Genomic DNA, 18,494 nt, shown 5'->3' on the forward strand with positions numbered 1-18,494 from the left:
TCTACCAGGGACAGTCAGCAGTCCTGGAATCCCCAGACCTCACGCTTGGAGAGGAAGAGTGATTGCTGGGTCAGAGGTTTCCCCCACCCCTACCCTGGGACTGGGGTTGGGGGAGGCTCAGACAATTTCCTGCTGCTTCCACCGCCACCTTCCCTGGCCCAGGGCCACCTGAGCCAATCCATGAGTCTGCAATGACCCAGTGCACCAGGACGCGGGACTTTCTAACAGGGGCTTTGACAGGAGGGGGGCAGGCATTGATTAAAACACTAAATTCTTTGTATACGTTTAATTGAACAAATATTTATTAAGCACCTACTTTGTGCTAGGCACCCTCACTGTGTGCTGTCCCCACAGCGCAGTAACCTGTTCGGAAATTAAAACCAAGAAAAGGAACGTTGTCGCAACCTTATAAACTGGAGAGCCGGCAGAAGTGGGCTGAGTGGATGTAGGTGATTCCCCAGCCAGGAAACACCCCCAGGAGACACTTGTCTCCTCTTAGGACAAGTATCTACTAAGTCATTGTTTGAAAGCATCTCTATATATGCTGAGAGAGAAGTTACTATGGCCACACCCTATGCTCTGGAGCTTGGTGGACATTCGAATACTCTGAACTCTACTCAAAAAAAGAAAAAAAAAAAAAGGAGGTGGAAAGGCTATTCCTGTTTGGATTAGAAAATACTATTTTTTTTCCAGTTCATATGGTTGCAACAGCCCTTAAGGAAGATATAAACATCCTTGCCCTGACTGCGTAAACGTTTAAGGTAGGCCTAGTTCTGGATTCCTGAGTCAGAATCGTCCAGTCATCCACGACCTCGCGAGGCCAGAGGAGAAGCGAGGGGGGATTTCTATTCTGGAGAGGAGAGGGTGGACGGCACCCCTGGTTTGGAAACACGACAGACCGCGCCTGCATTGACAGAAGCCACGCGAACGAGAGGACGTCCTAGCACTACTGCGGGTTACACACACCCTGGGGACTCACGCGGGACCTAGTTGTCGGCACCCAGCTTGGAGAGGCCCCGGCGGAAGTCGTGGAGGTCGTCAATCTTGCCGTCCAGCACCTCCAAGAAGCTCTTCAGCTCCACCTTCAGGTGGCGCTGTCGGTACTTGCTCTCCTCGATGTCCGTCTTCAGGGACCGCACTTTGTCCTCCAGGTTCTGATTGTCTCTCTCCGCCGCCTGCAGCGGAAGGAGAGAGGGCGGACTGCTGATACAGTGGAGGGCAGTCCGCCTGCCAATGCAGGGGACGCGGGTTCGATCCCAGGTCTGGGAAGGTTCCACAGGCCTCGGAGCAACTGAGCCCAGGCACCACAACTACGGAGCCTTTGCTCTAGAGCTGGGGAGCCGCAACTAGTGAAGCCCCCATGCGCGGCAGCAAGAGAAGCCACCGCAGTGAGAAGCCCGTGCACCGCAACCAAGTGTGCCCCTGCTCACGACAACCGGAAAGAGCCCAGCACAGCAATGAAGACCCCGCGTAGCCAAAAGCAAATTCATAAGAGAGACAGAAAGAAGGGTCTGGGAACAAAGCAGGAGCCCACTGAGACCTGTGATAGTCAGTCACTTGGTCCCCGCGGTAGGCCTGCCTCTGGAGGTGTCAAGTGCTCCCCCACCCCCGGAAATCAGGTGTGTGCCCCTCCTTCCTGCTGTTTGCCAGCAGAGATCTCATCTTAAAACGATGCCCACAGAGAATGCAGAACTCCGAGTTCTGCCCAAAGCAGCCTGGTGCCAAGCGATGCTTTCATAAAGTGCCTGGCAGAGGAAATCTGACATCCCAGCCTATGGGGTTTTCAGCCCCAGGCCCAGGGTTTTCAGCAGGGGCCCCTCTGGGTTCCATTCTGGGGGAGAAACAGCATGCATGGGAGAGTGACTTGTCTCCCCTGAGAAGGCAAGGCCTCCTTGGCCCCAGGCCAGCTGCTGGCTGTCCGTGAGGGAGCATTGGCCGTGCCAGACGCAGGGACGGTGGGTCTGCGCACCGTCTGTCCTGTGGTGTTGCCATGGAGACAGTCAAGCTCCCAGTGGCCGGACTGCTGTGAGTCCTTACGTGATCATTCTTCATAGCAAACAAGAGCTTCCATCTTGTGGGGATAAAATGAGGCCTTCTAAAAATGTGTTACAGGAACCAGTTACTAACACTGAGGCTGTGTGCCTGAACAAAGTGCTCTAGAAGTGAGGAGACCCTCGGAGGTGAGGGAGGACCTGAAAACACTCCCTCTGTGGATGAGAAATCTGAGGCCAGGAAGAGGCGTGCCTGCCCAAGGTCATATCCAAGGTCTCTGGCTGAGGCAGTGGAACAGTCCCTGGTCTGAGGCTCTCCCTAGCCCCTCCCTCTGTCCCCTGCTCCTTCCTGGCCCTTCTGTGGGTCTGCAGGGACTTCTGCTGGCAGGAAACAGCCTCCTGCACTACAGTTACACACATGACACCTTTGTATAAGTGGAAAAACAAAAAGGCAGACACAGCTGAGTCTTCCCCTGGAGGCAGAGCAGGCAACCAGCAAGTAGTTACACTGGCTGTTTAGGGATCCAAAGTCACTCTTCTTCACCAAGTGAGGCGAGAATGGGAGAGGCCTCGGAGAAATGGGTAACATGACGGATGCCTTCGCACCTGAGTCAAAGTGCATGTGCTCCCCGCTCTTACCTCTAACTTCTCAGAGACGTATTCACACTCTGACATGAGCTGAGGTATGATTTCACTTTGTTTTCGGAGGTCTATCAACTCCTACAGGGGACAGAAGTTTGAAGAAGAATATGAGAGCAAGTGAGATAAAATGTATTCTTGAAAATCCCCAACTTTGTGTGTACAGTCATGGAAGCAGCTTTTGGAACCTGTGTTGTCCGTGTAAATAATGGTGATGATATTATACCTAACACACATCAGGTAATTCTAAAGGCTGATTATGTCCCGTGAATTAAAGCATGAAGCCTGCATACCACCATGAAAAGAGAAGCATGATTTCTCTTTTTGTAGGGAAACTGAGGCTGAGAGAGGACTGGTAACTTGCCCACAGTCTCCAGCCTCTGTGGACAGTGAGTCCCCTCCATACGGACCTTCGAGCTGCAGACTTACACAGATGAGAACGTGCATTCGCACGTCCACTTGCGTAAATCAGTTCATGTGCCTGGTGTACACTGGCACGTGCAAGCATCCTCCACACGTGGCTGAGCTTTTGTGTCCCTTACTACACAGGACTGTATAGAGGACAGCAGTATAGTATCTTTATTTCAAGTCCAGGAGGTCCAGAAGCAAGTGTCAAAGCAGTGCTGAGGTAGCTGATACTACTGTACTTTTCAAGGTACTAAACCACAAGATTAAAAATGTTTTATTTTTTGGGTTTGCTTTTTATGTATTATTTGTGTGAAAAGTATGATAAACCTATTACAGCACAGTACTACGTAGCTGATTGTGTTAGTTGGGTACCTAGGCTAACTTTGTTGGACTTAGGAACAAACTGGACTTGTGAACATGCTCTCGGAATGGGACTCGTTTGTGCAGAGGTGAGCCACTGTACTTGGCTGTCCTGTCCCCCCAGGAGATAAATGACTGTGTGACTGGGGGTTCTTGCTGCATTAATTTGACAGCAGAACTCAACTTCTGATGAGGGACCATCTACGAAAGTTTCCAAGAGCGTTTGAAAATGCCCAACTCCTCCTGGATCTGAGAGACTGTCTATGTATAATAAACACAAGGAGGCTGCACGGGGTGATGGTCAGGCCTTTGCTCTGGGCTCTTTGTGCCTTGGTGTGGCTCCTGGCTCTGTCTCTGTGCTGCTGTCTGGGCAGCTGCCAGGGCCGATCACACGTCCCACGGCCACCTGCCGTGTCCCTGGGTGGAGATCACCCGCCAAGGCCGAGGGGATGTGAGCAGCACGGCTCAGAGCTCTGCCACTCACCGTCTCCTTTTCTCGGAGCTCTGATTCTAGCTCCTCAATCCTTCTCTTCAACTGGGTATTCTTCTCCTTCTCTCTGTTGATCTCGCTGCACTGCTCTTCCAGCTCGTCAATCTTTAATAATAAATATCACATGTTAAAGCAGGGGTGCCAGTTTACTTTGGGCTTCTCTGGTGGCTCAGACAGTAAAGAATCTGCCTGCAGTGCAGGAGACCCAGGTTTGATTCCTGGGTTGGGAAGATCCCCCGGAGAAGGGAATGGCTACCAACTCTAGTATTCTTCCCTGGAGAATTCCATGGACAGAGAAGCCTGGCTGGCTGCAGTCCATGGGTTTTACTTTAATCATTAAACAAGAGATTGCCACAGCTCTTTTAAAATAAACCCTAAATTAACCCACTTACAAATGTTTCCTTGTGGCTACAAATGAATGCTATGGGGCTGCCCCAGGCTGTTTGCTCATACTGGCACAAGGCACCTCACTTAATGCTAGAGAAGCCATGGAAGTCACACAACCTGGCTTCAGGATGCTCCAGGATTCTGGTTTTCTCTTGCAGCCGCAGGACAGTAGTTCTAGGTTTGCTTTTAAGGATCTGTCACAAATAGGGGCTACATGTCCCATGAATCTGTCTGCTTCTCCCCAGAATGACGTTCACATTACTTTAATCATGCCCTGAATGATTCTGTTGCATCTCCAGAGCTGAGGCCAGCAGGGCAGAGAATCGAGCAGTTCTGTGGGACTCAATGACATTTCCAAAACTTTTAAATCAAGATGACCTTTCCCCACTGATGCATGCAGACGGCGTCTGGCCTGTGGGCCTCTTCCTGGAGAGATGACAGGTGCTGGTTGACCCGGCACATCCTCACAGTGCATCTTTTTCTCCTTCCCCAGCTTGACCCCCCGGAAGGGATGTATAGGCCTGACAACCTTGGCACTGCTGTCTGATGTTGGGCAATTTCCAGGGGCCAGAGTGTGGGTACAGAGTGGATGGCAGGAGTGGAACCAAGTAACACAAGCGCCAGGTCAATGGGGTCCCCACTAGTGGACAGTGCCAGTCCTCAGGGTGAAGGGCACTGGGTAGTCACCTTGAGGACAGTTCTCAGAGATGACTGCAGCAACCCTCAGGATCTGCACCCCCAGCCTTGGGGGCTGTCAGAGGTCCCCCGATATCCACATTCCACCCTGGAAGTCAAGTTCCCAGGGCTTCCCACCCAGCGAGCAAGTTACACAGCAGGTGCTTCCTCCACAACCCCCCCCTGCCCCCACCCCCACTCACCCCCCCCCCCCAACAGCACAGCCCTTTGGTTCTTACACTCAGATGTGAAGTGAGAAAACTCAGCTCTTGGCTTGGAAAAAGAGGGCAATCGATCCCTCTGGCAGGCAGATGAGCCCAGCCAGGAGGGAAGGCGCAGAGTCAGCACTTGGCCTGCACCCCTCACCATCAGCAGTTTGTGAAAAAAGGACACGAGGCAGTTTCACGTGCCATCTGCACAAAGTGAGACATGGAAGGTGAGCGGTCTCCAGGGGATCCACTCAGAACAGGGTGGGGGGTTACAAATGGGGGTGAGGGGAGCCAGTCCCCATCTCAATGTGATGTGGACCCTGAAATCTGCAAAGCAGACCACGGTCAGCAACTGTGGGGTGAAAGTGCTGACCAGCAAAACAGCATGGCAACCCCGGGACCTCAACTAGGGGCCCCCAAACCTCCACATCCATTCAGCCCAACACCAGAGTGTGAGGGACTGATTACAGAGAAGGCCACGGGCGAATCCTGAAAAAAGGTCGAGATGCTCGGATGTCGAGGTAGGAGGGTGAAGGGCACATGAGGACAGTGGGCACCCCCTCCCCACCTCACACTCCCTGTCCTCACTTCCTAACTCACGTTTTCGGAAATAGTGGTCTGCACAGAAGCAGGGTTTCTGAGCAATCATGCCTCACCCTTCCCCAGTCTGTTTTCTTCCCTCACCCTCTGGAAGGTCACTGAACCAACAGAAAATACCAAAAGGAGGCTGCCCACGAAAGGCCTACCCGCAGTGCACACGGAAGGATGCTCTTTGAGAGACAAAGCTGCTGTCTCCCATTGATTCCTCTTCCCCTTGGCAACACATCTATGAGACTTAGTTCAATAGAAGGATTAAGTCACTTCTGTGTACGGCTACATTCCCTTTACTAAGGCAGGCAGGAAGTGGAGGGAGGGTGGGGAAGGAGTGGAAGGAAGGTCCTGGCTGCCCTGTCCCATGCTGGCGCCCCACTCCCCGTGGGTTAGGGTCTCAGCTGAGCCCACCTTGTTCCGGAGCCGGTCGTTCTCGTCTCGGCACAGGGAGAACTGGCGCTTCCACTGCTCCACGCTGGCTGCCGACTCCTGCAGCGCTGAGGTCAGCCGGGCATTGCTCTCTCTCAGGGTCTGCAGCTCGATCTCCCACTTCTTCACATTGGCAGCACTGTGGGGCAGGGGCCAGGTAGTGACCGGGGTGGTGGGCGCCATCCGTTCTACTGCTCCGGGGTGGGGGGACCCAGCCACCCCCTCAGCCCAGCCCTCAAGGCCACATCCTCTCCTACAGTGGCCTGGCCACAAGGATCACGGGTCCCGCAGGCCTGGCGCCTCTCTTTAGTGGGAACATATTTGCCCCACTAAAGGGACACTAATTTGCCCTGCTGGGTGATTTTTCTCAAGGTATCACTTTAGAAAGGACAGAATTCTTAGAGAAGGAAGAGATGAAACTAAGAATGAAGTGAGCCATAAAAAGGAACGAAATGATGCCATTGGCAGCAAAATGGATGCTACTAGAGATTCTCATGCTGAGTGAAGTAAGTCAGAAAAAGAAAGACAAATATCTATGACATCACTTATATATGGAATCTAAACTATGACGCAAATGAACCTATCTCCAAAACAGAGACAGACTCACAGATGTAGACAGCAGACTTGTGATTACCAGGGGAGGGGGCTGGGGAAGAGATAGCTTGAGAGCTTGGGGTTAGTAAGATGCAACATGCAGAATGGATAGACAACAAGGTCCTCCTATACAGCACAGGGAACTCTGGAGAGAATGGAAACCTTGAACGACATTCAACATCCTGGGATAAACCATAATAGACAAGAATATAAAAAGAACTACATACATATATGTATAACTTTGTTGTCACTTTGAGTCACTTTGTTGTATGGCAGAAGTTAACACAACATTGTAAATCAACTCTAATTCAATTAAAAAAAAAAAACCATGAATGAAGCCACACACTATGGTAGAGACCCCCCTGCCTGCTCCCTACTGACTCCTGGCCACAGGAGGGGTCCCTCTTGGCCCATGTCTAGCTCCTTCCTGAAATGAGCCTCAGGGATAAAGGTTCTGAAGTGCTGAGGTGGAGCCCAGGCCCCCTGAGACTCTTGTGAAAGCTGTGGATCTTTTCAACAAGCTCCTGATGCCCCACTTTCTGGAGTCCAATGACCCCAGGTTTAAACAGACAGCCTGGATCCAGATTTGACAGCTGAGGACTAGAGGACAGAGGAGACGGGGCTGGGAATCCCCTGAGGGAAGAACCGAGGTGCAAACCGCTGCGTGTGAAGGAGTCCTGGCCAACCCCATGTCACCTCAGGTCTGAGGGATGTCACCTCCATGTTATCACCAAACCACATGATAATCTCTGATCCTCTGTGATGAGGGAAGTTTTCAAAAACAAACTGCAGTTAGGTTCCCCTCAAGCTGCTCTGCCCATTCAACGCTTCCCTTGGTTTCCTTGCTCTGGAGCCCAGTGTTCACTGCAGCACTATTTACAACAGCCAGGACATGGAAGTGACCTAAACGTCCACCGAGGGAGGAACGGACACACACGCCGTGATACATACATACAATGGATACTACTCAGCCGTAAAAAGGAGCAAAGTAGTGCCATTTGCAGGGGTGTGGGGGGACCCAGAGTCTGTCACACAGAGTGAAATAAGTCAGAAAGAGAAAAGCAAGTATCTCATAGGATCACTTATTCATGGAATCTAGAAAGATGGTAGAGGCGGACTTATTTGCAGAGCAGAAACAAAGTCACACGAGCAGAGAACAAACGTATGGACACCACATGAGGAAGTCGGGGGCGGCATGGATTGGAGATTGGGATCAACACATACACACTGCTATGTATAAAATAGGTAACTAATGAGAACCTTCTGTGTAGCTGCTGTGACTTAAATGGGGAGGTCATCTGAAAAGGAAGGGTAGAGCTGATTCACTTTGCTGTACAGTAGAAATCACCACAACATTGGAAAGCAATGACGCGCTTAGTCGCTCAGTTGAGTCTCACTCTTTGTGACCCTATGGACTGTAGCCCACCAGGCTCCTCTGTCCATGGGGGTTCTCCAGGCAAGAATACTGGAGTGGGTTGCCATGTCCTCCTCCAGGGGATCTTCTCAACCCCAGGGAGTGAATATGCCAATAAAAATTAATTTTTAAAAAAACCCAACGCATCAGACTCAGCTACTAAGAAGAAAAAATGTTTCTGGCTTCTAATCTACACTGCCTGGCTGAGGAAAGTTCTGTATCTAAAGTCTTCTTTAAAAAAATTTTTAAAGTAAATACAACTGTATTTTAATAATCTGCATTATCTTTCATCCACCTCAAAGTCCTAGGAATGTGACTGGAAAATATGTACTTTGGGTTTCAAACACCACAGACTGAAAACACAGCAAATACTATCATGTGATTAATTTCAGAATTGACGAGTGAGAATCTGACCTGATTTAGGGAAATGACTTCACACTCATTCCTGTAATTCACTTGTCAATTAAACTGGAATTTAAAAAAAACATTTACTTTCAGGGGTGAAACATTTTCAACCAGGCAGTCCACTGTGACTTAAACAACCAAAAACAGTCCTCATGATTGCCTGATGATTGAGAGAGAATGGCCAGAGTTTTGTCCTCTGAAGCACCTGATAAAACCCACAGTCCAAAGCAGGTGCTGGATCTGTGGATCTCAGTTCCTTCTGGAATTCCCAGGTCAGATCATGGGAACTGAGTTCCAAGCACCGGTCAGGCCGCTGGGTGGCAGAAGCGGGTGCTAACCCATCGGCTCCAGCTGTGGAGCACGACTGGCTGCCCCTGGGAGGATTACTGAAGGCTCCTGCCTTGAGTATAGGCATGCAGTGTGGGACGGCGGAGAATCTACCAGCCGTGTGACCTTGGGCAAGGACTGGCTGTACCACTTGGGCCTCGGTTTCCTCATCTGTGTAAAACGGAGGGACTAATATGACAGAGCTCTTACACAGAGCAGCTCTGAAGAACGTAGCCACAGGGAGGCTGGGGGGAGCTGGCAGAGTTCCCTGCCAGGTGAACAGAATGACCCCAAAGACAGCGACCCTGAGGGTGCTCACAGGGCCAGCCCACACGATGAGGTCCAGCCTGGCTTTGGGAAAGGGGCCACATTCTCGAGATACAAAAACACAAGCATGGCTACTGTAGTCATTAAAAATTAAAATCTTGCTGATATCATTATGGGGACTGTGTTAACTTTATACATCAATTTAAGGGAAATTGATACTTTTTTAAAATATTAAGGCTTCCTACTCCTTTCCAACAGACTTTTTTCTATTTGTTAAATTATTCATGTATGGTCCTCAAAATTATTTGAATTTTCTTCACAAAGATCCTGTACATTTTATAAGTTTATTCCTATGTATTTTATGGTTTGTATTATATGTAATAATTCATACTCTAAAGGAAGGGCTTCCCAGGTGGCTCTAGTGGTAAAGAACGCCTCTGCCAATGCAGGAGACGTAAGAGACTTGGATTTGATCCCTGGGTCAGGGAAGACCCCCTGGAGGAGGAAATGGCAACCCACCTCAGTATTCTTGCCAGGAGAATCCTACAGACAGAGGAGCCTGGCACACTACAGTCCATGAAGTCACAGTGTTGGACACGACTGAAGAGACTTAGCATACAGGCATTATAAAGGAAATCTCTTCTTCAAATATATAGTCTATGTGATGTTTGCATATAGAAAAGCTACTGGTCTTTGTGAGACTTTATATTGTTTTAAAGATAGTTTCTTAAGGTTTTTATGTTTCTCTTGGATGTTCAAGACAGTCTGTCATATACAAATAAATGATAAATTTGGCTTCTCAAAAAACAAAACAGTGAAACTTAAGCACAGGGACTCCCCTGGCAGTCCAGTGGTTAGAACTCCACACTTCCTTTGCAGAGGGCCCAGGTTCAATCCCTGCTTGGGGAACTAAGATCCCACACGCTATGCAGTACAGCTGAAGAAAAAAAAAAGCATAGGGTCACATCTCTCTTTCACACACACACACACACACACACACACACACACACAGATGCTGATGTGGACAGGGAACAGCCACGAAGGCAGCTGGTCTTCCTCTGGCCAGGAGACAAGACCAGCTGTTCTGAGCAGGACCGGTCTCCTCCCCCAAGTTCCTGAAGCCCTGCCCAGTGGGAGGGGCTGCAGGGGAGTGCTGGCCCTGGGCAACAGCACCTGGATTTGCACATGCTCACCTCTGGGTCAGAGCGATCTTCAGCTTGTCATTCTCAGACTTGAGGTGTGTGTCGGCAGGACCCGCACAAGAGGCCTTCTCATCATCTGTCCCATTGACACTGGATGCCTGAGTAGAAGACGGGGTTACCTTCACTGCTTATCACTTGTCCTGACAGCGGCAGGAGCTGTGTTTGTGAGTGTGGGAGACCCAATGCCTCCAACCAGAACGCACAACACAAAGACTAATAAGAAGACTGGCCCTGGAGAGTCCACACGGAGTCCAGAAAGTCTGTGCGTTTATTCACAAGACAGCATCTGGGGCCATTAGGCAGAAACTTTTAAAATAAGACTTTACAGATAAACCTACAAGTCAGGATACCTGGTTTCCTTAAATAACACAGGACAGAGCCACAGGTTAAAAAGGCAGTGGGGGTGGGGATGGTTATAATAAGAAACAGTGGCTGAGTTTGGAGAAGGAATAGCAACCCACTCCAGTATTCTTGCCTGGGAAATCCCATGGACAGAGAAGCCTGGCAGGCTCTGGTCCATGGGGTCACAAAGGAGTCAGACATGACTTAGCAACCAAACGACAAGAAGAAGCTGAGATAACCTTTTTTATCCTAAGGCTACATAAAGATCATTAAAAAAAACAAAACACCAGGAATCAGATATGGGTGTCTGCTGTCTCCATTACTATTAGCATTATTATGAATATTCTGTAATGCTTTCTGTAATAAGACATACCACATGGAGGTCAATCTCATCTGGTCTCGGATAAGGTCTTAGAAAGACCTTACTTAGTCTCCAAGAATCATAAACCATGATCAGGAACCATGAAGGGAATGAATTTCTGGCTAAATTTCTGCATCACAAAAAAAATGCCATAAACTATATTAGAATGTAAACAATAATGTGGGGGAAATATTTAAAGTGGATATGAAAACCAAAATGCCAATACTTATATTTAAAAGAAACTCTTAGAGTTCTCAGCTCTTAGAGCTACACTCTGAAATATTTGTGGATGAAATGATGTCTGGGAGGTGGAGGGAAAGGGTGGGTGTAGATGAAATGTGAAGTGAAGTGAAAGGCGCTCAGTCATGTCCAGCCCTTTGCGATCCCATAGACTATACAGCCCACGGAATTCTCCAGGCCAGAATACTGCAGTGGGTAGCCTTTCCTTTCTCCAGGGGATCTTCCCAATGCAGGGATCAAACCCATGTCTCCCGCATTGCAGGTGGATTCTTCACCAGCTGAACCACACTGATTGGTCATAAATTCCTAATTGTTAAAACTGAACTAATGGGCCCATGGGGTTCAGTTACACAATTTTGCCTAGTATTGTATAGGTTCAAAACTAGCCATGCTAAAAAATAAAGTTCTTGGAAATGAACATAAAAAAGGGAAAGGATATGCAATTGACATTTACAGTAGAAGACACACATAGACTCAATAAACAAAAAAATTTAATCTTACTAGTAAAGAAATGCAAAATGAAAAAAAAACAGTAAAATACATTTTTCTTCCGTCAAATCAACAAAGCTCTGTGGGTGAGTGTGTGGGAGGAAAAATTGCTCTCATTCACTCCTGGTGGAAGTCAGAATTGTACATTTCTGCAGGGATGTTTGCAGTATGCGTCAAAAGCTCACAAAACCTCCTACCCTTAGTCCAATACTTCCATTTCAAGAATTTATCCTGCAGTATCTGTATAACTGAATCACTTTGTTGTAGACCCGAAACTAACACAACATTGTTGTCAACTATACTCTGATGCTGAAGCTGAAACTCCAATACTTTGGCCACATGATACAAAGAACCAACTCATTGGAAAAGACCCTAATGCTGGGAAAGATTGAAGGCAGGAGAAGGGGACAACAGAGGATGAGATGGTTGGATGGCATTACTGATGTGATGGACATGAGTTTGAATAGGCTCCGGGAGTTGGTGATGGACAGGGAAGTCTGGTGTGCTGCAGTCTATGGCGTCGCAAAGAGTCAGACACAACTGAGCAACTGAACTGAACTGATACTCCAATATAAAATTAAAAGTTTTAAAAAAAATTATCTTGCTGAAACCATCAAATGCACAAAAAGGACACAAGAATGGCTTATCACAGTGTTACTTATATTAATGAAAAATTAGAAATAATATCACTTCAGTTTAGTTGCTCGGTTGTGTCCAACTCTTTGCGACCCCATGAACCACAGTACGCCAGGCCTCCCTGTCCATCACCAGCTCCCGGAGTCCACTCAAACCCAAGTCCATTGTGTCAGTGATGTCATCCAACCATCTCATCCTCTGTCATCCCCTTCTCCTCCTGCCCTCAATCTTTCCCAGCATCAGGGTCTTTTCAGATGAGTCAGCTCTTTGCATCAGGTGGCCAAAGTACTGGAGTTTCAGTTTCAACATCAGTCCTTCCAATGAACACCCAGGACTGATCTCCTTTAGGATGGACTGGTTGGATCTCCTTGCAGTCCAAGGGACTCTCAAGAGTCTTCTCCAACACCACAGTTCAAAACCATCAATTCTTCTGCACTTAGCTTTCTTTGTAGTCTAACTCTCCCATTCCTACATGACTACTGGAAAAACCATAGCCTTGACTAGACAGACCTTTGTTGGCTAAGTAATACCTCTGCTTTTTAATATGCTGTCTAGGTTGGTCATAACTTTCCTTCCAAGGAGTAAGCGTTTTTTAATTTCATGGCTGCAGTCACCATCTGCAGTGATTTTGGAGCCCAGAAGAATAAAGTCAGCCACCGTTTCCACTGTTTCCCCATCTATTTGCCATGAAGTGATGGGACCGGATGCCATGATCTTAGTTTTCTGAATGTTGAGCTTCAAGCCAACTTTTCCACTCTTCTCTTTCACTTTCATCAAGAGGCTCTTTAGACTTCACTGTCCCAAATTATAGGAGTTTAGTGGAATAAGTTGTGATATAAACAAACACTGGAATTCTATTTACACATTAAAACAGTTTTGAAAAGTGATATTTGAAAACACGAGGAAATGATTATAACAAACATAAGTTTAAAAAAAAGATGAAAAAGAATAATACAAAAATGTACTGGAAAACTATATTAGTAAGAAATAGTTTAAAACATTAATAAAATGTCTTAGGTAAGAATATAGGTAATTTTTATGCTCTCCTTTATAGTATGGCATATTTTAAATTTCTGCAATAAATATGTATTGCTTTTACATTCAGAAAAAACACATGAAAAATTTTTGTAGTTAGGTTGTTTAAAATCTTCAAGTATTTAGAAAAGTTGGCCAAAGTACTTATTCTCTAAGAAATTCAAAAAACCAAGCAACTGTGTGATTTCTAATAAAAAGAAAAATGGACAATGATCTCCATAGCTGGGAAAACATCAGCAAGGGTAAATAAAAACTAAAGCTTAGAAAAGCCATTTATATGTAATTAATATATATCTATATAATAACATTTCTGTACACTTGACTTTTTTAGGTTTAAAATACTTTAGGGGAGAAAATAAACATTAAAGCAAAAACATTATATAAAGAAATTCAGATATTAAAGATATCATTATAACATGACATTTAGAAAAAGATGGTATATCAGAAACTTCGTATCATAAATTATCGCTTATATGCAGAATCTAAAGTAATAGTGCAAATGAACCTATTTACAAAACAGAAGTTGAGTCACAGAGGTGGAAAACACACTTGTGGTTACCAAGGGGAAAAGAGGTGTGGGGGGGATAAATTAGGAGAGTGGGACTGACGTATACACACTAGTACATATAGAATAAATAGCTAGTAACCTAACGCAGGAGACCCCAGTTCGATTCCTGGGTCGGTAAGATCTCCTGGAGAAGGGATAAGCTACCCACTCCAGGATTCTTGGGCTTTCCCTTGTGGCTCAGCTGGTAAAGAATCTGCCTGCAATACAGGAGACCTGGGTTCAGTCTCTGGGTTGGAAAGATCCCCTGGAGAAGGGAAAGGATACCCACTCCAGTATTCTGGCCTGGAGAATTCCATGGACTGTATAGTCCATGGGGTCGCAAAGATTCAGACATGATTGAGCAACTTTCACAAGAACCTACTGAATAGCACAGTGAACTCTATTCAGTTCTATGTAAAGAATCTAACTCTGTGTGTGTGTGTGTGTGTGTGTATGTATATACAACTAAATCACTTTGCTATACAGCAGAAAGTAACACAACATTGTAAATCAATTATATTCCAAGAAAAAATCAATTAAAACATAGATTTTCCTCTATCTAATGAAATAAAATTTAGCATTCTAAAAAAAAAAAAAAAGAAACTCCTTAGACTATGGACCATTTCAAGTGCCCAATTTTAGAGTTCCTCAGATATTGCTCAGTACAGACATTAGTAGGCTAAATCAAGAGTATCATTTAGATGACAGTACAGACTGCTTATAAAGATTCAGGAAAGTTCCTGTCCACTTGGAGTCTAACACACATTCATTTCCATAAATCCACAGGGACATCTTTTATGTGATCCAGCTTTGGCTATGGCTGACGATCAAGCCTAGGGTGTTGACCTTGACCACTCAGGATGCCCGAGCCTCCTGGTTCTCTTCCAGGAGGCAGGGTCTCATCTTTGCCCCAGAATCCATCCACGGCCATCCCAGTATGGCCATTCTCCACCCCACAGCCTCCTCGCCAGCCTTCCTGCCCTCGGCTGCTCCCTGACTTCCTCACCACCCACATGCAACCACCGTGTCAATTCCTGATCAGCGGCCATAAAACACCTCCAGTGTCTTCTCACTATCCAACAATACAAAATTAGGTAAGAAGAGATCCACTAATGAAGAATTCTGGGTCCTTCACAGTCCCTCCAAGCATCCCTGGTCCTCCCACCGCACTCTTCTCCCCGAGGCCGGCAGACTCCTAGCTTTCGCTTACATCATGTTTATTCCTAACCCCAGATGCTTGCTCCTCATGTCTCTCTCACCCTGTCTCTCTACACATAACTCTGTCACGAGGTCAAGGCTTCTGCATACTACTGCATACCCCACTCTAGACATCAGGAAGGCAGGTATTTTTATTTCAGGTTAAGATAGGTCCCTTTTAGTCAGAGACCACACTTTTAGGCAGACAGATGACTCAGTTCCTGGCAAAGCCACATTTTCGTTGACTAAACTAGAGCTGTTGAAATACCACCTCCCACCTGACTTTGTTATAATAGGGAAACAGACGGGGAGCCTCTGGCATCAAACAAGTTTTCTCTGTCATGGGCACAGGTACCTGCATTGGTCCATGAGCATGCTTCATGGAGACCTCCCCTCCCAACACAGAAAAAAAACACATCTCCTTGGCATTGGTATTTAAACAGTGACCAGAGAGAATTCCAGATGAGGGACATGTATTAACTCTCATCTCATCAAATGTTTTCCATCCAAAATGTATCACCACATCTTGAAAAATTCAAGCCTCATAAAAACATGTCACATCTTTCTCACTGTGAACAGGCTAACAGTTGAAAAAGCCTTCAAAATGCCCTACTGTAAAAATTTGTTCTTTCCTGTCAAAAGTGACAAGGAACAAAGTCCTAATCACTGATCACACTCATTTATATTATGGGCAAATTACTTACTTGGGAATGATTGCTCGAAGTTTCAATTTTCTCCTGGGATTTGTCTCTGGCTAGTCTGGCAGCTTCTTTTACTTCCTGGAATTTCTCTGCAAACTGAACATGAAGAAGAATTATTAGAGGTTTCCTTAACCTGATACATGGTTGATATTCAGAACCCACCTTTATTATTTTGCATTCATTTGAAGTCAATAAATTCTGTATAAATCCAGGAAACAGATTTTATTTGAGATTTAAAAGAAGTGAATATAAGAAATGCTTTTTTCCTGAACAACACCAACAAAAAAATAACAACAAAAAAGCCCAGGTCAGATCTAAATTAATTTCTAAGATACTGAAGCAAGATTTGATGGCAAAATATTAAAAACACATACCTCTAGTTAAAGAGTACCTAATACAAATGCAACAAAAGAAATTTAGCTATAGTACAGAAGGAGTCTCCCCAAAACTTCATGATCTCTCATGAAAGATCCAAGAACTCTTGCAAGTCAATGGCATGAATAACAAAAACATCCAAAAAGCTCAGGGGAAGGAACATTCTAGATTTTAAAAGCCTAAGATGCAAAATGCAACATGTTAGCCTAGGACTAAGCACTCTTTAAAATTTTTTTTTATTTATTTGGCTGTGCCAGGTCTTAGCAGCAGCATGTGGGATCTGGTTCCCTCACCAGTGATTAAACTCAGGCCCCTTTCATTGGTAGCTCAGAGCCTTTAGCCACTGGGCCACCAGGGAAGTCTGAGTCCTCTTTTAAACAGACCAATTATAGGATTTCTGGGCAACAACAAGGGATATGTAAATATGGACTGGATAAGACGACACCAAGGAGTTACTGTTTTATTAGTCTTGTGAGAAGTGCTGCTGATGTTGTGGTTATCGGAAAATGTCATTATTTAGTGATAAATACTGAAGGATTTGGGCTTCCCAGGTGGCACAGTGGTAAAGAATCCACCTGTCAATGTGGGAGATGTGGGTTTGATCTCTGGGTTGGGAAGATCCCCTGGAGAAGGAAACGGCAATCCACTCCAGTATTCTTGCCTGGGAAATCCCATGGACAGAGGAGCCTGGCGGGCTACAGTCCATGGAGTTGCAAAGGGTTGGACATGACCGAGTGACTGAGCACGCACATACACTCTGAAGTATTTAGGCAGGAAATGTCTTTATGTCTGTAATTTAAAGTACTTTAACAACAATAGAAACAGATGAAAGTCACTCAGTCATGTCTGACTCTTTGTGACTCCATGGACTATATATTCTCTAGGCCAGAATATTTCTCTTCTCCAAGGGATATTCCAAACCCAGGTCTCCCACATTGCAGGCGGATTCTTTACCAGCTGAACCACAAGGGAAGTCCAAGAATACTTGAGTGGGTAGCCTATCCCTTCTCCAGGGGATCTTCCTGACAGGAATTGAACCGGGGTCTCTTGCATTGCAGGTGGATGCTTTACCAACTGAGCTACCAGCAAAGCCTGAAAACAGATGAAGAAATGTGGCCGTGTTCACTATTAAATTTATGTAATGCATCTGTGGGTGTTCATTCTACTATGCTCTCTGCTTAAAGGAATGTTTTAATATTTTCTTAAATTAAAAAATTATTAAAATCCCAGAGCAATCATATCAATCACTGCTTTATTGTCACTGACAAAGCAACTGATTTTAATTAGCAAATACACTGAACAGAGAACTGCCTGTCATAGCTAATGCTGACATCACACAGCAAGAGAGAGCCCAACGTGGTTGCTGAGCAGCAAGAAAAAGCCAGCCAGTGCCAATGCCACTGATAATGCTGTGGCTTTCACCAAGAACTCGATTTCTGGGCATAGGCTGCCCCCTGAGTGTCTCACAAGGTCAACAACAGCAGTCTGCTTTGGGAAACCCTGCCGGATGACAGCTGCTGGTAAACCAAGCACCTGGCGGAAGCCGAAAAGGTCAGTCAGCCTTGCAGTGCTGGCTGGTGTTGCTCCTGCAGGCCTGTAAATAAAGCCACTAACACAGGGCTTCATTTTACCAACCCAGAGCTGCCAGAGAAAAATCACATTACCTATTGCTTAAAAGGTCTGAGGTCCAGAGAGGATGGACAAAGCATCCCCCTTCCTTTTAGGGGCCTCCTAAGTAAAAGCATCAAGTCATGAGTTCCTTGATGGCAGGGCCCATGCTTTTCCCCTTTGCACCTTCCCACGAGACCAGGTGGAAAGCACGTCTAAGTAAGTTTGTTAAGAGAATGAATGAGCTCTGGGTTTTAAATTTGCACATTTCCACCCTCTTGGGAAAAAAAAAAAAAACATGTCAAAGTACAGCCAAACCTAAGGACCTGGGGAGGTACCATGGTACTGGAGGTACCCAGAGGCATGGGAATACTTCACCAGGCTCCCAAACCAAAGGCATTATTTCTTTACAGACCCTTCTTGCACCTGTCAGGGTCTCTTTCTTTCGGGGTCTTATTTGAAGTTGCTTATAAACTAGATTGGAAATGTCATCGCCAGGGTCAGGTTTACTTAGTCGACAAGCATGGTCTGAGCACCATTCAGGACTTCAGCAAACAAATATGGGGCCGTGGCCT

General features: G+C 46.2%; 1 protein-coding gene across 6 annotated transcripts in view; it reads right to left on the reverse strand.

Moving 5' to 3' along the window:
- Positions 1 to 271: 271 nt before the first annotated feature.
- HOMER2 (homer scaffold protein 2) overlaps positions 272 to 18,494 on the reverse strand; it is a 128,555-nt gene continuing 110,332 nt past the window's right edge. For 3 of the 6 annotated variants that reach the window (XM_069560400.1, XM_069560396.1, XM_069560399.1), the window contains exons 4-10: positions 15,940 to 16,032; positions 10,380 to 10,486; positions 6,162 to 6,318; positions 3,883 to 3,993; positions 2,631 to 2,711; positions 967 to 1,175; positions 272 to 363 (exon numbers count right to left, since the gene is read on the reverse strand). In XM_069560400.1, the coding sequence (XP_069416501.1) occupies positions 987 to 1,175; positions 2,631 to 2,711; positions 3,883 to 3,993; positions 6,162 to 6,318; positions 10,380 to 10,486; positions 15,940 to 16,032 (738 nt within the window). In that variant the 3' untranslated portion in view covers positions 272 to 363; positions 967 to 986. Of the gene's footprint in view, positions 1,176 to 2,630; positions 2,712 to 3,882; positions 3,994 to 6,161; positions 6,319 to 10,379; positions 10,487 to 15,939; positions 16,033 to 18,494 lie in introns of all 6 variants that reach the window. The other 3 variants (XM_069560398.1, XM_069560395.1, XM_069560397.1) reach the window with 1 other exon arrangement.

The sequence above is a fragment of the Ovis canadensis genome, chromosome 18 (assembly GCF_042477335.2).
Source record: "Ovis canadensis isolate MfBH-ARS-UI-01 breed Bighorn chromosome 18, ARS-UI_OviCan_v2, whole genome shotgun sequence".
In the NCBI taxonomy this organism is placed as follows: Eukaryota; Metazoa; Chordata; class Mammalia; order Artiodactyla; family Bovidae; genus Ovis; species Ovis canadensis.